The following is a 26,125-nucleotide window of genomic DNA, read 5'->3' on the forward strand; positions in this document are numbered from 1 at the left end:
TGTCCCATGTGCTTAATATACAAGAGGGTGTGTGGCCCCCGGGACTCTGCAACCCATCTCCTGGCATACAAACAGCTCCAAAAGCAGGTCAGAAAATCCCCTTATTAAGAGACCAGAACTGGTCCACTTTCCTACATCTGGAGCAGTTTTATTGCATCGATTTTGCCGGGAGGACACTTTGACCCCCACACTGACCCCCACACTCACCCCCACACTCACCCCCGGCTCCTTCCAGGATCCCTCTCAGCACGGCCTGCACCCCGTGCGGCCTCATCAGCCGCTCCGAGAGGAGCTGTCCGGAGAGGCGGCGCAGCCAGGCTGGGGCCGGTGCCCACTGCTCCCCCCCGGCGCTGCCCGGAGCGCGTGAGCCCTGGGATATAGGAGAGGTCAGTACCGCCTGCCGCTGCTGTACCGGGCCGCACTGCAACAGGAGCACAAGATTCCTCCCTGATCCAAATACACAAACCAACACCTACAACGTCTAAATGCTTTATAACAGGGGCGGCCACCTCCAGTGCGCCCAGCAGGTTAGGGTTTCAGGATATCCCTGCCCAAATAGTTCAGGTGTTAAGGATATCCCTGCTTCTGACTGAGCCACCTGTGCTGAAGCAGGGATATCCTGGAAACCTGGACCTGCTGACAGCTCTTGAGGATTGGAGTTGGCCCACTCCTGGTTTATAATGTTCACAGCCAAGGAGGATAACGGGGTGAGGACGACGACATTCAAACCCTTATCCCCTCTCCCCACGTGTACCTGTCTGGGCCCCCCCTGTAAAATCAGCAGCTCTCGGATCACAAGCGGCTGGTACACCTGATCCAGGAGACCCCGCAAGTCCTCCTTGCAGCGCCCCCTCTCCCCCTCCGTCAGGTCCTGCAAAACACACAATGTTAGAGAAGAGATGGTGTTATGTGGCTCGGTCCCACTCACAATATAATGTCTGGCTACACAAATTAACCGACTTCCCCCCCAAGGACCCAGGACTAGCAGACCCCACGTTTCTAACCAGGTTCACAGTTGGTCCTGGACACATTAGTCCACTAAAAAGAAGCCCAACCTACCACGATCCTCCCCAGTCCCACGGCAGTGGTGCCCCTAGCATATCCTCTCTATATAGGGATAGGTGAGCCTATATGCCTATATGCCTTGTCATTGAATGCTGGGGTTGGGGTTATACCTTTACGCCCACCGCGGAGCTCTGCTCTGCCTTGGCTTTGGTCGGGCCGAATCCCAGCTGGCAGAGCCCGGCCATGAGGTCCCCCAGATGGCGCGTGAGCAGCAGGTTCCCCAGTGACGGGTGGTGAGACACTTCTAGGAGGGCGGTACAGGTGGCGTGTAGCCGGCGCGTGCGGGCGAGGGGCGTGTCACAAGACACCATGCTGCGCACAAGGGCTCCGAACTCCGAGCGTTGCTGGAGGGAGAGGCCAACCCCGGGCAGCAGGTACGGGCAGACGCCCAGCGACACCACGAACTGCAGCGCAGACTGGACCGTCTTCTGCTGGGAGATGCTCAGCATGTCCGGGCTCAGGGCGGGGGCAGCCTCGGGGGTCCTCAGGTTGGGTTTGGGGGGCTGGAAAGAAGCTGCCACCTCAATCATACGCTCCTTCAGACACAGGAGCAACAACAGGGTCTCCAAGGTGAACCTCCAGGGGGGGTCTGCAGGGGTGTCGCGGCATCCTTCCAGCCACTTGGCCTCTGCAGAGACCCTCGCCCTCAGGATCCGCAGGTCCTCCCACTCTGGGGCGTTTAGAAGCTTCTCCTCCAGGGAGGACACGTTGAGCTGTAATGTGCTCAGCAGAGCGCCCTGTTTATCCGTCTGGGCAGATCCGGGCAACTCTGCAGTGAGACACAGTAGATCTACTATAGCTAACAGAAAGAGAAATTTTGGGGTGGGGGGGTCTGTCAGGGCGCGGGGTGGGGAGGGTCTGTCGGGGTGGGGAGGGTCTGTCAGGGTGGGGGGGTCTGTCAGGGTGCGAGGTGGGGGGGGGGGTCTGTCAGGGTGCGGTGTGGGGGGGGGGTCTGTCAGGGTGCGGGGGTCTGTCATGGTGCGGGGGTCTGTCAGGGTGCGGGGTGGGGGGGTCTGTCAGGGTGCGGGGTGGGGGGGTCTGTCAGGGTGCGGGGTGGGGGGGTCTGTCAGGGTGCGGGGTGGGGGGGTCTGTCAGGGTGCGGGGACTGTAAGGTGGTGTGTTATTTTAAGCCCGTGGCATTAGTGTGCAAAGGGAGCATACAGTAAGCAGCGCGGTCAGAGAGTTCATAGTTCTCCTCAGGATATGCTCGGTGCCGCCCGCGGGTCCAATCCTTACCGCCCGGGGTGATCAGGATCCTCAGCGCCTCAGTCACTGTCCCCACATTCCAACCAGCAGCCATCTTCCTGCCCCCACTAGCGCATGTATAGACACGTAACTAAGAAGCGACACGGCGGCCATGTTGCGTGTGGCAAGCCGATCGGCGGCCATGCTGCGTGTGGCAGCAGAAGACAAACCCGATACGAATTGTGGCGGCCACAGGCTGAATCACGTGTCATGTGAAAGAGGGACAGGAAAGCATCGTGTGAAAACCTGCCAGAAGTGGGTCAGCCAATGTAAATACCTTTCTCATGGGGGACAGTTCTGGGGATCTGTTTTATCGTTTCCCATACATCATCTCACTATATTGGCACATGCTGTACATATTAATGGGGATATTTGTAACATTACAGTGTTACATCTAATAACACTTCAATTATTACATGAAAAAATATGGCAAAATACAAATACTGAGCGTCGAAGCAGCGCTGAAATTGCTTCCAATGAGCGAGACTCACTTCAGGTGTATACCCGCCTTCCAATGAGCGAGGCTCACTCCGGGTGTATAACCGGCTTTCAATGAGCGAGACGCACTCCAGGTGTATACCCGCCTTCCAATGAGCGAGACTCACTCCGGGTGTATACCCGCCTTCCAATGAGCGAGGCTCACTCCGAGTGTATACCCGCCTTCCAATGAGCAAGGCTCACTCCGAGTGTATACCCGCCTTCCAATGAGCGAGACTCACTCCGGGTGTATACCCGCCTTCCAATGAGCGAGACTCACTCCGGGTGTATACATGTCTTCCAATGAGCGAGACTCACTCCGGGTGTATACCCGCCTTCCAATGAGCGAGACTCACTCCGGGTGTATACCCGCCTTCCAATGAGCGAGACTCACTCCTGGTGTATACCCGCCTTCCAATGAGCGAGACTCACTCCGGGTGTATACCCGCCTTCCAATGAGCGAGACTCACTCCGGGTGTATACCCACCTTCCAATGAGCGAGACTCACTCCGGGTGTATACCCGTCTTCCAATGAGCGAGGCTCACTCCATGTGTATACCCGCCTTCCAATGAGCGAGACTCACTCCAGGTGTATACATGTCTTCCAATGAGCGAGGCTCACTCCAGGTGTATACTCGCCTTCAATGAGCAAGGCTCACTCCGGGTGTATACATGTCTTCCAATGAGCAAGGCTCACTTCCAATGAGCGAGGCTCACTCCGGGTGTATACCCGCCTTCCAATGAGCGAGGCTCACTCCGGGTGTATACCCGCCTTCCAATGAGCGAGACTCACTCCAGGTGTATACATGTCTTCCAATGAGCGAGGCTCACTCCGGGTGTATACTCGCCTTCCAATGAGCGAGGCTCACTCCGTGTGTATACCCGCCTTCCAATGAGCGAGGCTCACTCCGGGTGTATACTCGCCTTTCAATGAGCGAGACTCACTCCAGGTGTATACATGCCTTCCAATGAGCGAGACTCACTCCCCGCCTTCCAATGAGCGAGACTCACTCCGGGTGTATACCTGCCTTCTAATGAGCGAGGCTCACTCCGGGTATATACCCGCCTTCCAATGAGCGAGACTCACTCCGGGTATATACCCGCCTTTCAATGAGCGAGACTCACTCCAGTTGTATACCCGTCTTCCAATAAGCGAGACTCACTCCGGGTGTATACCCGCCTTCCAATGAGCGAACTCGTAATAAAACAGGAAGTGTCATTACAAGAGGGGTACACCTTTTTTTTGTGTGGGAAGCTTTAATGTTAAACGCTAGCTCTGAGATTTGTTCTGAGAACAGCGGTAGCAAAAGGGTTAAACTTTTCTGTGCCAACAAGGAACCTACAGTGTCAAGAAAGAAAATACACCTAAGGGAAGGTTTCCCTCAGCATCGCCCCAGCAAAAGGTCATACGTGTGTGCGCATGTGTGTGCTTGGGCGCGTCATGGTACTCAGAGCTACGGCCGAGAAAAATACATAAATAAATAAGTACAGGTTTTTTTTTACAGAATCAAATCATTCTTCTGCGGAATACATCTCACTAAAAGTCTCTTTATTTTGGTATAAATGTATTTTTATTTAAAAAACAACAAAAACATACAGTATACATAGCAGAGTACAAAGAAGAATACAGACAATCCTTGCCCCTCAGCACCTACAAAAGGACTCATTTTTGGTACCCGAGTTAGTGGCGTTACGTAGTCTGCTTAGTGTGCCAACTGTGGAACCAGTCAGAAGAACCCCCCCACCCCCCAAACCTTCACTGCCGCTCACAAGCAAACATCTGCTTAACACCACAATACATAAAGAGAGCTGCATCTTTCCTATGTTCTTGACTTCCAATTAAGGGCTTCCCAAAGCTTCCAGGATACAAAAAGGGGACCAAGGGCCTGGCCAGGGAGACCATTATCTGGAAGTGGATTCAGCAACTTTGCTTTAAAAAAATAAACCAAAACAAATCTTTGGTTATTGCATTAACCTCAGGAGGAGTTATATCTACACTGAAGCGTGAATCGTAATGTAAAATAAAAATCACATATACATCTCTGTTTGAAGAAGACCCTCCAATCTTTTGGCAAATTCCCTTACTACAAGGGTTCTCAACTCCAGTCCACAAGACCCCCTCAACAGGTTAGGTTGTCAGGATACCCCTGCTGAAGAAGGGACTGATTGAGTCACCTGTGCTGAAGCAGGGATATCCTTCAACCCTGACCTGTTGTGGTCCTGAGGACTGGCGTTTCGAACCCCGGCCTTATGGAAAATATAAAAACAAAAACACTTGACACAATACAATAAATGATTCAAGATAATTAAAACAAATTCCAGGATTTTTTTTTACATTAAAACAAGGGGGGGGGGGCAGGAGAGGGGGAAACTCATCCCGCTGGTGGGACCGCAACACGGAAGAGTAGAAATCCATCATCTCCCGTCACAAACGGAAATCTTGTCATCGGATGTGGCCACCAGGACAGCCTGGAAAATAAGGGCTTTCTGCAGCGCGAGGTCGGCCTGTCACGACTTCAGCAGTTCATATGAAAATAGTGCGTGGAGCCCGCGTCCTACTCCTCGTCGCCGCCGTACATATCCGCCAGTTTGGTGAAGCGAGGGCCCCAGTCGTTCAGGGCGCTGTAGTCCTGATCTCGGTCGGAGCTGGAGGAGTTCAGAGAGCTGAGGGAGGCGGCCTCGGACCCGCTGCCTTCGTAATCGAAGACGAGGAGGGAGTCGTACGGGGGAGCCGTCGGGTCATTGTCAGCGGCGTTCAAGTTCTAAATACAGGGCGAGCAAATAAAGCCATTTAATTAATCGGTTCATTTCACCAGGAGACTTGTTGCAGCCGGGCTGCCCAAGTTCAGTCCTGAAGAGCAACCGTCCGGTTTATATATTTAAAAAAAAGGATCAAATTAAACAAGCTAACCATCACGAAGACAAAACATGCTAAACCAGGGGTGGGCAACTCCAGTCTCAAGGGCCACCAACAGGTCAGGTTTTCAGGATATCCCTGCTTCAGCATAGGTGGCTCACTGAGCCACTGATTGAGCCACTGATTGAGCCACCTGTGCGGAAGCAGGAAGTTAAAGGTATGTGTGGTCCAGAAAACCAGTCCTGCTGGTTCCTTTTGAAGACTGAATTAGAGGACCCTTAGTTACAGGGATGGATATATAGATAGATAGATAGATAGATAGATAGATAGATACCGTGTTAGACGAGCTTTAATAATCAAAATCGAATAGATGATACCGTTCTGTGGCTAACTAAACGCTTTTACTTGTGCGAGCTTTCGAGATACACTGATCTCTTCTTCCGGCGATGTTACAATGAATAAAGCAAGCAAAGGGTTTACATAAAAACAGTGGATATAAAAATGTTATCTGTGACTGAAACCTATCCCTCCCCCTGTGTAATATGCGATTTGCATCCATCCCTGCAGGTGTCACTTCACATACAGAGAAGTATAAGCTGATGCACTAAATTCATTTTCATAGCTACGGTCTCTAGCCTCTCTGTAGAAGCCGGCACACTGGTCTGGTTTAAGACTGTACTCTGTCTATTAGGATCACAGCACAGGGCGATTCTTTCTTTACAGCGTTTTTTTAAATAATAATTCCATGGGCCCCGTATCCTGGAGATTGTGGGATCGCTGGGTTTCCTGTTCTTCAAAAGGTTTCGTTGCGATCATTAGTTTAGGTATGATCCCAGGCAGGACCACGGTACTGATTAGTTTAGGTATGATCCCAGGCAGGACCACGGTACTGATTAGTTTAGGTATGATCCCAGGCAGGACCACGGTACTGATTAGTTTATGTATGATCCCAGGCAGGACCACGGTACTGATTAGTTTAGGTATGATCCCAGGCAGGACCACGGTACTGATTAGTTTAGGTATGATCCCAGGCAGGACCACGGTACTGATTAGTTTAGGTATGATCCCAGGCAGGACCACGGTACTGATTAGTTTATGTATGATCCCAGGCAGGACCACGGTACTGATTAGTTTAGGTATGATCCCAGGCAGGACCACGGTACTGATTAGTTTATGTATGATCCCAGGCAGGACCACGGTACTGATTAGTTTAGGTATGATCCCAGGCAGGACCACGGTACGGATTAGTTTAGGTATGATCCCAGGCAGGACCACGGTACTGATTAGTTTATGTATGATCCCAGGCAGGACCACGGTACTGATTAGTTTAGGTATGATCCCAGGCAGGACCACGGTACTGATTAGTTTAGGTATGATCCCAGGCAGGACCACGGTACTGATTAGTTTAGGTATGATCCCAGGCAGGACCACGGTACTGATTAGTTTATGTATGATCCCAGGCAGGACCACGGTACTGATTAGTTTAGGTATGATCCCAGGCAGGACCACGGTACTGATAAGTTTAGGTATGATCCCAGGCAGGACCACGGTACTGATTAGTTTAGGTATGATCCCAGGCAGGACCACGGTACTGATTAGTTTAGGTATGATCCCAGGCAGGACCACGGTACTGATTATATTCAGACCGTTAGGTTATAGGTAGAGCAGGGGGGCTCAACTCCAGTCCTCAAGACCCCCCCAAACAGGGCAGGTTTTCAGGCTATCCAAGTTTTAGCACAGGTGGCTCAAGACTGAACCATCTGTACTGAAGCAGGGATATCCTGAAAACTTGACCTGTTGGTGGCCCCTGAGGACTGGAGTTGAGGACCCCTGAGATAGAGACACTGTTTGGCGGGCTGGAACATCATCTTTGTTTTGAGACTTTACTCACCTCGTCAATGAAATTCCCAATTTCATCGGGGTTGGCGGGACGCGGCCGGTATTGGGGAGCCGGGACGAGTGTCGGAATGACATCGTTCCGTATCACGTCCGGACGGGCATCAAGGCCGCGGTGAAGCTGGCTCAGGTCAAAATCCTTGAGAGAGAAAAAGACCGTATTATACTCTACTCGTGAAATAACGCGCTTGTAGCTGCGCCAAAACGGTTCATCCACATTATTTCGTACCTGGTCCTCTTCACCACCCCCCTCTTCATCATAAGAATACACATTGTCCCGAGTCTCATCCGGCGGCAGCAGTAAATCCTCCTTCACCACCCTCTTCCTCCTCACCAACAGCAAGAGTAACAGCAGCAGTACTACAGCGAGAAAGGAGGAGTACAGAAGCATCAGCAGAACACTAGAACAAATACTCAACTATAGCACTGTACCCTTTAACAATCCGATATATCAAATATATAAATACTGCTCACAAACAACCCAATGAACCGTGAACAGTCAAACATTTGTATTATACAACTAATTGCAAATGGAGAGTATTTACTTGCTATAAAAGGTCCTGCAACCACGAGTCCTCTGGGATTATCCAAATCCCATATACAGTCTTTGCAAAATAGAGCCCACCTTGGCGTGGTACTCGTCACTCTTGCACAAAGTGTAGAGAACATGAGGTATATTTCTATTATAAGGACAAGAAACACCTCTGTGCAGGTCACTTAGGGCATATAATTAGTGCACCCAATCTATTTAACTGGTGACTGGCAGTGATTAGGAAACACATCACTACCAACATATGAACCTATACACATTGAGTGATTCCCTATGGGTAGTTAACCCTTTATCCAACAGTACTTAAAATATACACCGTGGATGGTACAAGACGGAAAAACACTTACAAAACTGCAGCTGAAAGATGTTGTTGAAACTGCTCAGCAAATATAAATCTCCCAGCAGTGATATGTAAGGAAAACAATGAAAACATCGCACAGAACTGCTATATACTGTGACGCGGCGATGTGGTAACACACTAGCTAGCAGTGCTCGAGCAGCAAACAGCACACACCAGTCCACGATCATAAGCTATTTAAGCTATTTAAAGCGGTTAAGAAGGAAACGTGAGGATAATTAACGTAACCCAACATGTTTCGTGAGAAACGTCCAACTTCCTCAGGGGTATGCTAGTGTGTTGCCATATCGCCGCGTCACTGAATGTGATGTCATCAGGACGGGACGGACAGCGCCAACTAGGAAGCTGCACCAGGAGATTCCCTGCACGTGGGCTTCCAAACAGGGAGACGGAGCAGACTGCGCTCACAGCCAAAGCGTGGACATCGTGGATATCGGCAGTTCCGGGAGAGCACACCCCAAAGGGCCCCACATCCAGGCTTAAAAGGTTGAAAGGCGTTGAAATAAAAGGAATAATTTGTGAGTTTTATTCCATGCGTTTGTATGTACATTATTAAATCACAGTATATAGCAGTTCTGTGCGATGTTTTCATTGTTTTCCTTACATATCACTGCTGGGAGATTTATATTTGCTGAGCAGTTTCAACAACATCTTTCAGCTGCAGTTTTGTAAGTGTTTTTCCGTCTTGTACCATCCACGGTGTATATTTTAAGTACGGTTGGATAAAGGGTTAACTACCCATAGGGAATCACTCAGTGTGTATAGGTTCATATGTTGGTAGTGATGCGTTTCCTAATCACTGCCAGTCACCAGTTAAATAGATTGGGTGCACTAATTATATACACTAAGTGACCTGCACAGAGGTGTTTCTTGTCCTTATAATAGTAGTATTCCTCATATTGTTCTCTACACTTTCTATTTTTTCATGAACCGCATTGTGCAAGAGTGACGAGTACCACGCCAGGGAGGGCTCTATTTTGCAAAGACAGAAGCATCGGTGTTAATGTTCAGCAGAGAGGCGGCAGCGAGCCATACATCAAACAAACGTTCTCTCCATCAGCATAGAGAATTCCTTGTGCATATCGCTGCTTTGCAAGTTGTTCTGAGATACACATGTGGCAGTTGGGATGCAACACGTGAAGCCATCTTTATCCTTTACTTACTCAACAGTGCCAGGATACCCCCGAGTATTCCCAGGATGGCTGGGACACCCATAACTCCAGCATAAGCAGCCTTGTGCTCGCAGTCCTTGCTGTCACCCTCACAGCGACACACAGTGGCCTTCAGTTCTATGACATTGACCAGCCCCATGTTGTCTTTCATGCTGATGGGGACGTTGTACGTCCCAGTTTCCATCTCCCTTAATGGTTTGATCTCAAACTCTATGGAAAAAAAACACAACGCAGGCGTGAAGCATTAGGAGCGGGGTTTGAAGGAATGCTACAGATCAATGCTTTTCTTTACGGACTGATTGTGTCTGAACAAAGAGGAGGTATTATTTCAATGTACCAATGCTTCAGCGCAGAAACTTGGAGCCACTTATGAAACCGTGGTCTTCTGCCGTACGAACCTTTCAGTCCTTTTAAATCAGGTGACTAAAAGGTGCCTCCCAGCGCTGGAAGGGGTCGTATGATAGAAAACTGCTCGTAAATATGGGTCTAAACATTTCACATGCAAGTTATATGTAGAACTCCCCCCAGCCCCCTCTATAGATTATTGGGTATTTCATTCTTGCAGCAGAACTGTTGCTCAAACCCAGACTAGATTCCCACTTGAACTAGAAATCGTGTTCTAGTTCTATTAATAAGTGAAAGTGCAGAATAGGCGTACATGTGGGATCGGTATAATAAGACTGACCGGTGTTTGAGCTCCTAATAAGTAAACAGTTGAAATGCGTTATAAGCATATCGCTACATTTATAACAATGCCGCAGCACGCACAACGCAAAACACTCGTCATCACCAGCTCTCTGTATCCGCTAACTTACTGTCTCCAATTACTTGAGCCGTCCAGTTTTCATGGGATTCACGCAGGAGTTCTGCGGTAAATGGGCCGGTGTTCGGGGGAAGATCCCTGTCAACGATATTAAGTGACTGAGGGATTGTGTCCTTTTGGCAGAATGACAAGTCTTGAGGATCCAAAAATGGGGAATTATCATTCACATCAAGAAGGCGAATAAGGAGGGTCCCGGACCCTGTGGCAAGTGGAGAACCTGCAAGCAAAATATCATTATATCGGGGGAGGCATCAGACACCAGGGGCAGAACAGACCAAAACATGGCAGGAGTCATCACTAACCCCTATGTCCCACGCACTCCACGTGAGCGCAATACATTCATCACTAACCCCTATGTCCCACGCACTCCACGTGAGCGCAATACAAAAATGACTAAGATTTAGAAAAGAATCCTTACAATAATGCACAATTATTTTAATTCATTATTTTTTTTCTCTTTTCTTCCCTTTTTTTCTCTTATCTTGGGACTGCGCTGGCAGTGTTGTGATACCAGCATGCATATGCCTTCATAAAAGAGGACTGATGTTTTTATATAGAGACAGGAGCCAGAGGCGAGTTGTACAGTATATCCCTATTATACAATGTAATGTTCTGCTTGCATAGCGCATTAACATCCTTTCTAGGTCTCTCCTCTACGCCCTTGGCTAAGACCAAGAAGGCCCAGGGGGCTGCTGGTAAAGGTGCCATGATGGTTACTGGAACCCAGTCTAGTTGGAGTCCCCTATACATTGAAACAATGTATAGGGTTGCATATTTATTGTAGTATTTAGCTGCAGTGCTTTACAATGATTAAATCCTTACCATTGTCCACAGCCAAGATAATCGCTTTGTAAGTGCTGTTCTGCACAAACTGTGACTCCCGGTCCAAGTTGCCTTTTCCAGTGATGATCCCATTGTCCTTGTCCACAGAGAGCCACCCAGCCGGGTCAAACCCGATGCTGTAACTGCAGAGAAGAGAAGTTCAGTTACAGGAGCAGGTCACTGAATCCACAGTGCTCAATGCTTTATAATGGAGGTGCAAGAACACTGAAAACATAGTAACTCAGTCATTAAACAAATAAACAAGCGCATTAAGATATAAGAAATATACAGGAAAATACATTTAGTGCATTTCCTTCGATATTAGGTTATTTATTTTCAGACAAAATATTAATTTGTGAATCAATCTTCCATTATGTTAGTAGATTAAAATTAAATTATAAAAGGGGCAAACTTGTTATGCTTTTGAGAGGGGATAGGTCCATGACATGCCCAATGTAAGACTCCCCATGAGACCATCACAGAACCTATCCTGAGTTAAACAGTAAAGGAGGACGCCAAGGAATGGCGAGGTTCCGAAATTAGGAAAGGTTATTCCTATACAGTGCAACAGCGAAGAAAGTGTCGCGATTACTGGGAAAGGAAGTTAGAATAATAGAAAACGTAAGAAATATGCAACGCAAGTCTCCGGTACCAACCCCAGAACAAGCATCCAGCTACTCACAGTATCTTCTGATTCTGCGCCTTATCCGGATCCTGTGCCGTGTAAGAGGCAACTTCCTGCCCATTGGGAAGATCCTCGGAGATATCTACTGTTTTTGTTGGTGGTTTGAACACTGGGGCCTCATTCACATCCAGAACAGTCACCGTGATTGTGGCAGTGGAGGTCGGCAGTGGCACTGAAAAGTTGGCTTTGTTTGTGACAGCGACATAGAGAATATACTCCTTCTTTACCTCAAAATCCAAGGGCTGAAACAGGAAGGAGAGGTTTATATAAACACAAGAGAGAAATCAGAGTTTGATTGGAACATATCACTGTAAAATCAGTGAACAGGAAGAGACACCAAGAGAAATTCATTTAGAGGCCAACGGTCACGGACCCCATCATATGGTTTTCCAGTCGAAGCTCCATAGCCTGTTGTGTTCTTTGCTGAAATGCACAACGGGGCAATGTGCAAATACATAGGGTGTGATTCTTCATGCATAGGTACTGGTTAGCACACCCACCCGATACTCAATGGGAGTTAATGCAAGATCAGGTGCGCTCACCCGCAAATGAATGGATCTGCCCCATAGAGTATTAGATGTCTCAATGTAACAGGGTATCACATGGGGGTTATACATAGACACAGAGAATTTGATGTCAGATAACAACCAGTTGTCCCCCCTACTCAGACCATTTTTTTAAATTTAAAGATCGAAACAAACTTAGGAACTCTCCTTGCAGGGTGACAGTGACACGAAAATAATCTATGGCCATTGAGTGTCCTACCCACCACAGTGTGACAAAGGCAGAAGGAGCTTATGATCCATCAAATCGGTCCTCCCGCTCGCGGGTGACACAGTCACAAAGAGGAAATACTGATTGCATCACTCCCACTATAGGATGACAGAGTGACCTACGACCTAATGGTCCTACTAACTACAAAGTAACAAAGACAGAAGGGGCTTCTGTCCTATCCAGTCTATTCCTCCCATTGTAAAGTGACATGGGGACAAAAGGAGCCTATGATTTAGAGTTTGTCCCTCTAATTATGGGGTGACACAGGCACCTATTGTGTGTCTCTCTGTCGTGTATCTGTGACCCACAGGGTAATATATTGTCATTTGCGATAGTTCCCCTGATCTGTACTATTTGCAGTTTAATATTAAAGACCCGCAAAGTGCTGAGGTCTTCTCCTGTTGGAAGACGCATACTGAACCCAACTTACCTTGATTGTTTTCAAGAGACCAATGTTGTTGTCAACGGTTGTGACACCAAAAAGGTTTGCTTCATTTCCCTTTACAATATTGTAGACCGCATGCCAAGCATTTGTATTGGCAACATCAGCATCTGTGACAGTCAAGCGCGAGACCTCAACATCCTCCTCATTCTCAGGGACATTAACGGTGTACTGGAAATAAGACAAACATGAGATGACATGAGACTTTCCAAAAGGCTCCAATCTGGATATTAGCCCCAAGACCAAACGGAGCATCTCTGGCATCTCCGCTTGTGGTAAGTTAAGGAATTTAGCCTGAAACACTGCAGTTATATCAGTTTTACCTTCAACAAAGCCGTTGATATCTGTACAGTTAGTGTTTGGGATGTCATGTAGTTATTTAAAAGGCAGCTTTTCACAGTGTTATTTTATATTTCTACAAAGGAAAACCCAACACCCGGCGAAATCTAAATGCACCTTACAGAGATACAGCGTTACAGAGATACAGCGTTACAGAGATACAGCGATACAGCGATACAGAGATACAGCGTTACAGAGATACAGCGTTACAGAGATACAGCGTTACAGAGATACAGCGATACAGAGATACAGAGATAGAGATACAGCGTTACAGAGATACAGAGATACAGCGTTACAGAGATACAGCGATACAGAGATACAGAGATACAGCGTTACAGAGATACAGCGTTACAGAGATACAGCGTTACAGAGATACAGCGTTACAGAGATACAGCGTTACAGAGATACAGCGTTACAGAGATACAGCGATACAGAGATACAGAGATACAGAGATACAGCGTTACAGAGATACAGAGATACAGCGATACAGAGATACAGCATTACAGAGATACAGAGATACAGCATTACAGAGATACAGCGTTACAGAGATACAGCGTTACAGCGTTACAGCGATACAGAGATACAGCGTTACAGAGATACAGCGTTACAGAGATACAGCGTTACAGAGATACAGCGTTACAGAGATACAGCGTTACAGAGATACAGCGTTACAGAGATACAGCGTTACAGAGATACAGCGTTACAGAGATACAGCGTTACAGAGATACAGCGTTACAGAGATACAGCGTTACAGAGATACAGCGATACAGCGTTACAGAGATACAGCGTTACAGAGATACAGCGTTACAGAGATACAGCGTTACAGAGATACAGCGTTACAGAGATACAGCGTTACAGAGATACAGCGTTACAGAGATACAGCGTTACAGAGATACAGCGTTACAGCGATACAGAGATACAGCGTTACAGAGATACAGAGATACAGCGTTACAGAGATACAGCGTTACAACGATACAGCGTTACAGAGATACGGCGTTACAGAGATACGGCGTTACAGAGATACGGCGTTACAGAGATACAGCGTTACAGCGTTACAGAGATACAGCGTTACAGAGATACAGAGATACAGCGTTACAACGATACAGCGTTACAGCGATACAGCGTTACAGCGTTACAGAGATACAGCGTTACAGAGATACAGCGTTACAGAGATACAGCGTTACAGAGATACAGCGTTACAGAGATACAGCGTTACAGAGATACAGCGTTACAGAGATACAGCGTTACAGAGATACAGCGTTACAGAGATACAGCGTTACAGAGATACAGCGTTACAGAGATACAGCGTTACAGAGATACAGCGTTACAGAGATACAGCGTTACAGACATACAGCGTTACAGACATACAGCGTTACAGACATACAGCGTTACAGACATACAGCGTTACAGACATACAGCGTTACAGAGATACAGAGATACAGCGATACAGAGATACAGTGTTACAGCGTTACAGAGATACAGCGTTACAGAGATACAGCGTTACAGAGATACAGCGTTACAGAGATACAGCGATACATTGTTACAGAGTAGATGAGGTTGAAAAAAGACATACAGGCAGTCCTCGTTTTACAACGCTTCGCTTTACAACGAATGGCTTATCCAACGCTATGCAATGCATACCTATATTCATTTTTACAACGCCAAAATGGCTTATCCAACGCTATTACGACGCTTTGCAACGTTGTGTATGTGTGTATATCTATACACATTCACATAAACAACGTTGCAAAGCGTCGTAAGAGCGTATATATATAATATTATACTATATAATATTATATTATACTATATAATATATTATTTATTATGTTATATTATATATATATATAATACAGTATATACACTATATAATTTATGTGTTTGCTTCATATCTTATTGCCTGCATAAAATATTTGGTGTATTTTAGTGTTAAAAATGCCTTCAGGAACGGAACCTTTCATTTAAACAGTGTTCCTATGGGAAAACGTGTTTCGCTTTACAACGTTTCGCTTTACAACGCCATTTTGAGTAACGCATTATGTCGGATAACCGAGGTCTGCCTGTACATCCATCAAGATCAACCTATGCTAAATTTAGACGACAGATACTTTATCCTATATCCGTACTTACAGTATATTGATCCAACAAAAAAAACAAAAACCCCAGTGAAATATCAACTAATGATATCTCGTTAGGGGAAAAATAAATTCCTTCCTGACTAAATATTGGCAATGAGATTTCTCCCTGGATCAACATACTTCCCATGTTTACTTATTAGGTATATCCCTGTATTCATTTCCTTTTTAAAAAGATGTCCAACCTTTTTTTGAAGATAACCCTCACATTCTTTCATTTTTTTAAAGACGTTTATGGACTTATAGGACTGCGCTCTCATAGGAACATCTTAACCAAAGAAAATAACCTCTGCTTACCGTTTTTGGGTCAAATATGGGAGGGTTGTCATTCATGTCTGTCACGGTGATCACAGCGGTACCAGTCGTTACCAATCCGGCACCCATTTGATCTCCAGCTTTGATGTAGACTGTGTATTGTGGGGTGGTCTGAAAGAATGAGAGGTGTTAAGTTGTGAATGGAGAAAGATACCAGAGCTGGGCCTCCTGGCAGCATGGAGACAATTCCAGGCAGGCAGGAGCAATAATTATTGTAAGAAACACGAGTGGAGCCAAAATATACATACAGAATCGTGTTTACAAATAGACACTGACTAGATATATTTGGTATTCTGCATTATTCACCAAAATTGTGAATTTTGGGACGTGAAAAAGAGCCGAAATCTCCAAGATAAACAGGTCACAAACCTCGCGGTCCAATCCAGTTGCGATCACACTGATCATTCCAGTCTGATTATTGATTGTAAACATCTGGTCACTGGGAACTTGGGGATCTTGACTGATGATGGAATAACCAATCACCCCATTGTCGGTGTCCACACTATCGTCGGCATCCGTCGCGGTTACGGTCATCACAGAAGTGCCTTAACAAATAATAAATCAGTGACCATGTCGCCATTAAAAATGTTACATGTCATTTGTAAGAAATAACACACAATAACACACAATAACACACAATCACAAGACACACCTGGTCGAGACCCTTCAGCCACGGAGCCGTGGAAGACCTTCTCTGTGAATTGTGGGTGGTTATCATTCTGATCTATGACTTTAATGATGATTTCCATGGGGTCCTCTGCTGATTGTCCATTCGCTGTCACCGCATGGGAAAAAAGCTAAAACACAGATTGACACCTCAGTAAAATGTGAGCGTTGGGGCAGTGTAATCACGCTGTGGTGCCATCCTGAACATCGTTTGCCAGTTCATATTGGGTTAAATACTTACACTATACTGAGCAATGTCTTCTCTGTCCAGGGTCTTGGCCACCTTCAGCCAACCAGTTTCCCTTTCAATGATGAAGACCCCTACAGGTGGGGTATCAGCCCCCTGCCCAGTGATGCTGTAGAACAATCTGATCTCCTTGTCTTTATTGGACTTGATCTGAGTAATAAAGCAGATATTTCATGTAGTCTCCCCAACCAACAAAAGAACCATATTTAGAAAAAATGTAAGTGCTACTTTTTCCTACCCAAAATGCAATCTTGGATTGAATCTGCCCCTCACCGGAAGATATTGTATCTTTAAGTGAATCTCTACTCCCCAGGAGGTATTACTTACACAGTACACGCGGAGACGTGTGAGGTTCTGAAACTTCTGTACACGATCATTTAATTTATAAATCAAGTCTAATGTTAGACCCTAAAACATACAGTATCACACAAATCAGAACTACCATGTGAAACAAACACTTTCCAGCAGTAATACTACACCCGTCAAACCAATTTATGATATGAATCAGCTTTAACACATGAATTGATTAATGCTTCATAATCCCCCCATATAGCGTGCAGTATATATATACTCCACTATAGTTTTAGTTGATGCTCTCTTTATCGGGGACACCTCTATCCCAAACTTTTTGTTCTCACAAGAAACTTAACGTACCTGCACCATGTTTTTGGGAAATGGACCCTTCTGATTCTCAGACATTGAGACTGGGGGGATAACCCAGTCTCTCTTCTGTCTTTTCCGCCCAGACATAGATTTGGTGAGAAGACCTGCATGTTCCTCAGGGGAAGATTCCTGTGGGTGGGAAAACAGGAAGAGAATTGTTTAGAACAAGAGAGGAAACTATTTTTAGGTAGTAGGTGTTAAAGTCAAATTTACCCCTGCACTCTGTATAACAAAAACTGTCCTACCAATTTCCCCATCTCTCTTTAAATCTCCCAACATATGATTTAGATTGCAAGCTCTCCGGGGCAGGGATTCATTTTCTTATTGTGTGCTTTTATCTTTGATGCTCTTATTGTATTATAATTACCTGTAACTAAGGTCTATTTTTGTAGAGTATTACGTACATTGTTGGTGTTCTATAAACAAAAATATACATATACGTAAAAATAAATGTGAAGTGTGAGCGATTCCACATAGTTTGGAGAAACTTGCAGTGAGGATATTTAACCGGTTATTACTTTTAAGAACTAAGAAAAGAAACACATGGTGAGACATATCTGTGACTTAACATCTCTAGGGAGGCTCATTACAAACTTTTACTACATAATGTGTTCCAGACTTATCCGCGAGTACAATAAACACATAAGGATTGGTGCAGCCAGCTCATCTCTGGATCAGGAACCTTTTACTTGGGACATGTCCCCAAATGTCATCCCACCGCAGACACCAGCCATAGGCAATCTGTTCTCCACCATTCCCGGTGTATCATTCCTGGTAACCTTTTGTAACCGATTCCCGTCCCAGGTGGGTGGCCGTACCTGCTTTTTGTGGTGATGCTTTTTACTCTGCAGGGCAACAACCGTGAAGAATGTCCAGTCTGCGTCAGCCCGAGTGTGAACAATGAAGCTCCTTTTTGAGCCGTGCAGTTTTATCTGATGCTTTGCCAAGACTATGCCATCCGCTTGGACCTCGAAACCTGGGTCCTCAGACACATAGTGTGTGGTCTTCTGCTCCGAACACCCGTCAAAGCTCACTGCAAAGACAAGAAGAGGAATCATCAGCACAGACTCTCAGTACATCCTGCTGCAGCATTGAAGGTTTCCATACAGAATGGCGACATTTATCCTCATTACCGAGCTTCCGTATAACTCCATCTTCTCACCTTACAGTTTTAACCTTTAGATAGAAGATTTAAGGGATGGGTCGTGCTTCGGCCAAGAGTGCTCAACATCAGTCATCCAGCCCCTCCAACAGGACGGAGCCTCTGATTGAGCCACCTGTGCTGAAGCAGGGATACCCTTAAAAGCTGACCTGCAGAACTGGTGTTGGCCACTTTTGGTCTAAGGACACCTCTTACTTTGCCAAGAGGGATCAGCAAGATAGGGACAGTTTAGCTATAGCATTCTTCCCCGGATAGAATGACCAACACCATGGCCCGTCACAATGCCACCGACAGCAGAGCTGTAAGGAATCGGGGAACACGTCCCCTGCGGTGTGTTTCCTCCTTACATGCTGTACCACACACCTCCGCACCGCTTACAGAGCGCGTGCACACGGAGGACTTTCTACTCTGCCACGGAACTTGGCTCCGCCCCCACATGCAACGCGCGTCCATCAGGAGTGGCGCGCACATGTGACGTTCTTGCACCGCTCCCCGGCTGCAAGGCAAATCTGCTAAATTTCTCCCACCCGTCTCCTGCACCTCGCAGGCAATCTCTGCTTCCGCGGAGGCCGCGCCTCCGCTCCTCCCGTCAGTCCCTTTCGTGCTTCACTGCTATATAATCTCCGCAGTCTCATTCCTTCCTTGCTGAGCATAGTTATTGGTAGCCTTGTGTTCCCACCTCTCTATCTCTGCCTCGTTCTTGTTGTACTAACCTTGTTGCTGCTTGCCTCCCTGTGTACCGACCCGGCTAGACTTTGGACCATTCCCTGGATCTCCGACCCCGGCTTGCCTTTGACCTTCCGCTCTTCTCCATCCCTGACCACGGCAAACTGACCAGCTTCTCCTCTACTGGCTCCACCCCTAGACCACGGCACTACGGACTGTGACTACTCTCCTGGCACCTACCTACGACCTCAGCAAGCATCAAGACTAACCCGCTCTCGCCAACCCAGACCCGGCGATCTGGACTATCCACCCTCCTGGCGTACCCCCCGCTGCCGTGTGTGTGCAGTTTCATACTTTCCCACCTCAGTACCGGGGTCCCTCCTTGTTCGTGGTGAGCGCAAGCGTTACAAGAGCTTTGTATAATCATCTCTACTCCAGATCCCAACGTGACCCCGACGTCTCCAATCATCTCTACTCCAGATCCCAACGTAAGAAGTCTACACCGCTGCTAAATATGGAATGGGCGTCCATGCTGTATGTGAAACTTCTCCTGAACTTGACTGCCCATGAAACAAACACATCCCTGACCCTATAGTCATTTTGGTATTCCACATGGGAGGCGTGCAGCCACATGAGGGGGTGTGCATCCACATGGGAGGGGTGCATCCACATGGGAGGGGTGCAGCCACATGAGGGGGTGTGCATCCACATGGGAGGGGTGCATCCACATGGGAGGGGTGCAGCCACATGAGGGGGTGTGCATCCACATGGGAGGGGTGCATCCACATGGGAGGGGTGCAGCCACATGAGGGGGTGTGCATCCACATGGGAGGGGTGCATCCACATGGGAGGGGTGCATCCACATGGGAGGGGTGCATCCACATGCCTAATTTCATAGAGGTGCAGTGTCCACCTCCATTCAGCACAGTTCGGAGATTCCAAGACGGAAATACCGTAGCCTGCCTCCCAAGCCGCGATAGATGCAACACACATAATAGGAGATGGAAAACAGAATGGGAATGTGCACGTCACACATAAAAAAGTAAAACATTAAGAAAAAGGAGTCCCTGTCCCCAAGAGCTTGCAATCAAAGTTACAAAAAGGTCCAGTCATACACAGCTTTAAAGAAGAAAAGCTTGCAGAGATATTTGGAGTCAATAATATGGAGTCAGGAATATTGGGCGAGATGAATTATTACCTCGAAGGTTTTACAATCCAAGTGAATCATATCAAGTGATTGACGCAGCAAATAAATTAGATGCCCACAAGTAGGGCTGTCAGGCGGCTTCTGCAAAAATGCTGGACACAATGGTGAAAGGTGCTCGAGACACACACACCCCCTCTCCACTCCATGCAGTTTCCTCCTCTCCTTGGCCCCAGTCCCAGGCTCCTGATTGGCTTGCATTACCCAGGCCCCAGCTGCCCAGCCCTCTAGCAACAGCCCTGCACAGGGAAAAGCTGCACCCCCCTCCCCAACCGGTCAGGTCACTGTGTCCAGAGAGGTAATACAGACACATACATGTCCAGTATTAGTTTTAATTTTTTTTTACAGGACAGAGTGTTAAAATACAGGACGGTCCGGTTCAATACTGGACACCTGGCAACCTTAGGCTGCGCTCATAGTGCCCGCAACAGCGACGCAATGTCGCTCGAAAACAAAACAATTATAGTAAGCGCAACGGAGCGACGTTGCGTCTGGAAAATTGGTAGCCGGGTCTACTGGATTTTTTAGAGACTCTAAAACACTCAAATTGCGTGGCCCGCCCCCCTTTAGTGATGTCACAGGCGACCGTCGCTAAAAAAAACAAATTACAACTATCGCGGGTGGCGACGGGTGACGTAATCGGTCGCGTCGCCGTCACTATAAGCGCGGCCTTGCGCCACACACTCTGGAGATACAGGCCACCTGGTGCAGTACCAATTTCTCCCAGCAGCTGTCACTGTAACAAAAGTGATCCCCATCAGTATCCCAGAGTGCGCATGTTTATAAAATGCAAAATACAAGGTCATTAAAGGAGGTGTGGCGAGGGTAATTAAAGGGACGCCAATTACAGGAACTGTGTTTAATCCCAGAGATTAATTTGCAGGGGACCTCTGCGTAATTAGCATTGCTACTTTATAGGGGGAATGGCTCCGCCAAGTTGATAATGGACATTGTCAAAGTTTGCAGAGACTGTGCTGTATTCCGTGTTATACAGAGTTACCACCTCCTACTGCGGGGCACCCGGAGAAAATGTAAAAACCAAAACATTCCCTTACTTGGCGGCGTGGTGCGGCGGCGTCTCCCGGCGTCTCCCGGCGTCCCGCTGCAATTCCCCCTCCAACCGCAGTGAACATGGCTGCGCAGCGTCAAATGACGCCATGTTAACGGGATGCTACGTGACATCATGACGCTACGTCCCATTGCCATGGCAACGAGACACTGCGTAGCGTCCCGTTACCATGGCGTCATTTGACGCTACGCAGCCATGTTCACTGCAGAAGTTGCAGGAGCTGCCGCCGCCGCCCGGAGAATGGCAGGCTAAACCCGTAGCCCGGAGGTAAGGGCCAAAACCCGGAGTCAAATCCGGAGAATGGCAGGCTAAACCCGTAGCCCGGAGGTAAGTGCCAAAACCCGGAGTCTCCGGGGTCAAACCCGGAGAGGTGGCAACCCTGGTGTTATCAGCAAGCGTGCATAGGAAATTTGGGACGGGCCCGTCCTGCTGACACACGGCAGGCTTAGACTCGTATTAAAACAGCACAGAATTCCAGACCGGTCAGCTTTTTGTGCCATTTTAAGGCAACGCGATCAAAAGGGGGGTGGGTTGGAGGGGGGGGGGGTGTCTTGATAACTGGAGTTGGGAATTCCTGGGTTAAAGCTGCAGTTCAGTCAATATCCTGCATGTGTGTTTTTTTTTTTTTCAACAAAAAAGGTTTTTTATTGTTAGGACAAGGTACAGTTCACAAAATATCTGACAACCCATTATCTTATATGAGTGCCCTCGTGCCCAACATTTTGTTTTACAGTATCGACTGCAAGAAAAATAAAATTAACTGACTTACAAGACGTACAAGACAAACTCAGGGGGAGAGGGGGGGGGGCGGGGGCGGCCAGGCAAGACGGCCAAGTGAGACGTGTCTCCAGACTGTGTTCTTGAACCACCGGCACTGTGTTTGTTCTGAGAGAGCCGACTGCCAGTCCCTTCGCGATCATCGTGGGTCTGCCCTATCGGTGCTCTAACCTGTCATTGTCCGTGCCGCTGCCCCGGAGGAGAACGCATCTTCTATTATCACCGCAGAATGTTGGTGGCATTCACCCCAGGGATGTCAGATTGGTCTAGCCAAGGGGCCCATGTTTTTAGGAAATTTGTGCCGGTGTCATTGACCAGACTCGTCAATTGTTCCATCCGGCAAACGTACCAGATTCTGTTCCGAATTTTCATCATTGTGGGTAAATCTGGTTGCTTCCACAGTGCTGCGAGTTCGCACCTCATGGCTGTTGCAAAGTGTGCAATTAATTTTTGTGCCGGTCTGCCTAACCCCCGCCTGCGCCTGCCCAGCAGGAACAGCCAGGGGTCCAGGGGGACCGGCTGTCCGAGAACTCTCTCTAGCCAATTTTGGATTTCTTCCCATAACGGTGCCACTTTGGTGCAACCCCACAGCATGTGCAGCAAGTCTGCTTGCTCCCCACACTGTTTGGGACACAGTGGGGGGTAGCCTTTCACAAACTTTGCTAATCGTGTTGGGGTGAGGTACCACCTCATGAGGACTTTATATGCGTTCTCCTTCAGGGTCGTGCATATCGAGCTTTTAGCCGCTGCCAGCACTATAGAGTCCCAGTCTTCGTCTTCTAAGGTCTCCCCTAAGTCCGTTTCCCACGCCCGTCTATAGTTCAGTTTGGTGTCGTCTGTGGTCTCAGGGCAAACTACCGCTCTGTAGATCGTAGAAGTAAGTCCCGAGGTGTCCGTTCCTCTAGAACACAGCTGCTCGAAATTGGTACGCTTCGGGCGTTTAGGGATTTTATTGTAGAAGGCTCTAATCTGAAGGTATCTAAAGAATTCGGAATTTGGTATCCCCGTTTCAGATTTAATTTGGTCGAATGATTTTAATAGTGGGCTACCTTTCAGATGTAGAAGCCTCGTGAGGCCCTTTGTTTTCCAGGCCCCCAGGTGTCCACCTGGCATGCCCGGAGCGAAATCAGGGTTCCCTACAAACGGGGTCATATATGTGTGCTGGGTGGTGAGCGCACATCTGAGTCTGGTGTCCCTCCAAACTGCCAACGAGCTTCTCATAGTCGCAAGCGGTATCCCTAAGGATTTTTGTACTCTCTGCGGAAGCCAGATTAAGTCCTGTAACTCCACCGGGGAGCTACATTCACGTTCCAGTTCTACCCACCTTCGGAGAACTGTCGGTAAGTGCCACTGTACGATTTGAGTCAATTGTGCCGCTCGGAAGTAGGCCATCAAGCAAGGTACCCCTAGTCCTCCTCGTAGTGTTGGGCGAATTAATATACTAGCCCTGATGCGGGGCTTCTTATTACCCCAGACGAATTTCACCATTGAGGACTGCAAGCGGAGGATGTCAGCCCTGACCACCTGCACCGGAAGTGTCTGAAATAGGTACAGGATTCTGGGGAGGAGATTCATTTTAAGGCATTGGATCCTGCCGATCCAGGATACTGCATAACCTGACCAGAGTCTGAGATCCTCCACCAGGGTCCTTATCAGTCTGGGGTAGTTAGCTTTGTATAGGGCGCTATATTCTTTGGTGATATTAACCCCTAGGTATTTAATCGAGGAGGCTTGCCATTTGAAGTTAAAATTTAGTTCAATCAATTTTGCGGTAGCCTTTGGCAGGTTTAAATTTAGAGCTTCTGACTTAGTTTGGTTAATTTTGAACCCCGAGATCTTATTAAATTTATCTAGCAGGCTGAAGACGTTTGGCAGGGAGGTAAGGGGCTTTGTTAACATTAAGATAATGTCGTCCGCATACAGGGCCACCTTGTGTGACTGGTCGTGAATTTGGATTCCTGTTATATCTGGGTTATTACGAATATGTGCCGCCAAGGGCTCTATGCATAGAGCGAATAGTAGTGGGGACAGGGGGCAACCCTGTCTGGTGCCACTCTGTATCGGGAATTCCTCCGAGGGGAAGCCCTGGTGCCGGACCCTCGCCCTCGGTTCGTGATACAGAGCTAGAATGGCGCTCAGCATTCTCCCTCCCAGGCCGAACTCCCCAAGCGTCTCTTTAAGGTAGGGCCAATCAATTCGATCAAAGGCTTTTTCGGCATCTAAGCTAAGTGCCATAGACGGGCTGTTCTGATTCTGGGCCAAATCGATTAAGTCTATGATCCGTCTAGTATTATCTGCCGCTTGCCTCCCGCAGATGAACCCTACTTGATCTGGGTGGAATGTGTGTTTTTTTTAATAAATCAGTTCTGTAGTAAGAAAAAATACTTTTAGCATTTTCTGTTTTTAAAAATACAACTTTGAAAGACCAATTTTCTTGTATTCTATTTTAACAGCCATTTGCTAAGGCACTGCCCCTTCATGTCCTGTCACAAGCTCTGGCACACCCCTTTGTCAGCCCTGCCCTCCCTCTAGCACATGTCAGTGCAGGAGTGCTCATGAATATTCATGAGCTTCCATTGACTGACTGAAGCAGAAGATAAACAGATCCCTTCACTAATTATGTCACCAAATTTTGCCTATCAATACATGGAGAACGAATTGACCTGCAGCTATACAGTTCTTTAGGTAATTAGAGATTGCACACATGAAACTATTGAAGTAAAAAAATTAATTAAAAAAAAAAAAGACTGAACTGCAGCTTTAATCAATACAAGCCGGTCTCCAGACAAGATGCTGCATTTTAATCTGTGTCCTACGCCTAAAAGATAAAATATGTTAAACTGTGCATGCAATGTCTTTATACATAATGTATAACCCTGCTCCCTTAATGTAACCGTGTGCTCGTCATCAGAACTCTGTGCCCAGGACATACGTGAACACGTGAGGTAACGCTCACTGTGTTACTTCCCGGTAAATACAATTACAGTCCGGAGATTTGGGCTTTAATGATTAAAATAAAGTATGTCTGCAGATTATTTCCATAGACCGACAGGAATAATCCCCATGTTCAACAGACAGTATGTATGTATGTATGTATGTATGTATGTATGTATGTAATCCATGTACAGAGCGCTTTACAGCAGTAACAAACGTGACATAATAGGAGTAACTGCTTCAACATAAAAGTACATTAGGAAAAGGAGTCCCTGCCTTGAAGAGCTTACAATCTAAGTGGTATGTAGGGAGAACTCAGAGACGGGGGGGGGGGGGGGGGGTTATGGTTAGTGCATCTGCAAGGGGTGAATGGTCAGTGCATATGAGATGTACAGTATAGTATCAGCCAATAATTCTAATTTCTCAGGAGATTGGGAGAGAGGAAGCGCTGCACACCAGAATATTACAATGTCATCCCTTTGAAGATCTCTTGGTTCCATAAAGGTAACATCACAAGCTACAAACAACAGTACGTGACCCAGAGACGTCCTTCCCGCCTTGTGTTAGATCTTCGCTCTGCCTATGGTGCCTGCTGGTGTATTTTTCTTAGATCTACTATATATTTCTGAAAGTGTCCTATGTGTCCGGGTCTGTATGTGTCTCCCTGTGTCCCTCCCTGTGTCCCTAGCGGCAATCTCATTGGCTCCCTTGGCCCGCCCCCGCACACCTCTCATTGGCCGGACACACACATACACTCACACAGAGATACACACAGGCAGGACACT

General features: G+C 47.3%; 2 protein-coding genes across 3 annotated transcripts in view; both read right to left on the reverse strand.

The window, feature by feature from the left end:
- TANGO6 (transport and golgi organization 6 homolog) overlaps positions 1-2,454 on the reverse strand; it is a 28,978-nt gene extending 26,524 nt beyond the window's left edge. The window contains exons 1-4 of one of the 2 annotated variants that reach the window (XM_075576504.1): positions 2,302-2,454; positions 1,176-1,834; positions 755-871; positions 220-370 (exon numbers count right to left, since the gene is read on the reverse strand). In XM_075576504.1, the coding sequence (XP_075432619.1) occupies positions 220-370; positions 755-871; positions 1,176-1,834; positions 2,302-2,365 (991 nt within the window). In that variant the 5' untranslated portion in view covers positions 2,366-2,454. Of the gene's footprint in view, positions 1-219; positions 422-754; positions 872-1,175; positions 1,835-2,301 lie in introns of both variants that reach the window. The other variant, XM_075576503.1, reaches the window with a different exon arrangement.
- Positions 2,455-4,335: 1,881 nt separating this feature from the next.
- LOC142469831 (cadherin-1-like) overlaps positions 4,336-26,125 on the reverse strand; it is a 43,631-nt gene continuing 21,841 nt past the window's right edge. Inside the window, exons 4-17 of the mRNA XM_075576505.1 lie at positions 18,347-18,561; positions 17,520-17,657; positions 16,860-17,015; positions 16,605-16,749; positions 16,322-16,497; positions 15,935-16,063; positions 13,155-13,337; positions 11,948-12,192; positions 11,266-11,408; positions 10,436-10,660; positions 9,612-9,830; positions 7,770-7,900; positions 7,536-7,679; positions 4,336-5,549 (exon numbers count right to left, since the gene is read on the reverse strand). Of these exons, the coding sequence (XP_075432620.1) occupies positions 5,343-5,549; positions 7,536-7,679; positions 7,770-7,900; positions 9,612-9,830; positions 10,436-10,660; positions 11,266-11,408; positions 11,948-12,192; positions 13,155-13,337; positions 15,935-16,063; positions 16,322-16,497; positions 16,605-16,749; positions 16,860-17,015; positions 17,520-17,657; positions 18,347-18,561 (2,456 nt within the window). The 3' untranslated portion in view covers positions 4,336-5,342. The remainder of the gene's footprint in view (positions 5,550-7,535; positions 7,680-7,769; positions 7,901-9,611; positions 9,831-10,435; positions 10,661-11,265; positions 11,409-11,947; positions 12,193-13,154; positions 13,338-15,934; positions 16,064-16,321; positions 16,498-16,604; positions 16,750-16,859; positions 17,016-17,519; positions 17,658-18,346; positions 18,562-26,125) is intronic.

This window comes from Ascaphus truei, chromosome 19 (assembly GCF_040206685.1).
Source record: "Ascaphus truei isolate aAscTru1 chromosome 19, aAscTru1.hap1, whole genome shotgun sequence".
Lineage (NCBI taxonomy): Eukaryota > Metazoa > Chordata > Amphibia > Anura > Ascaphidae > Ascaphus > Ascaphus truei.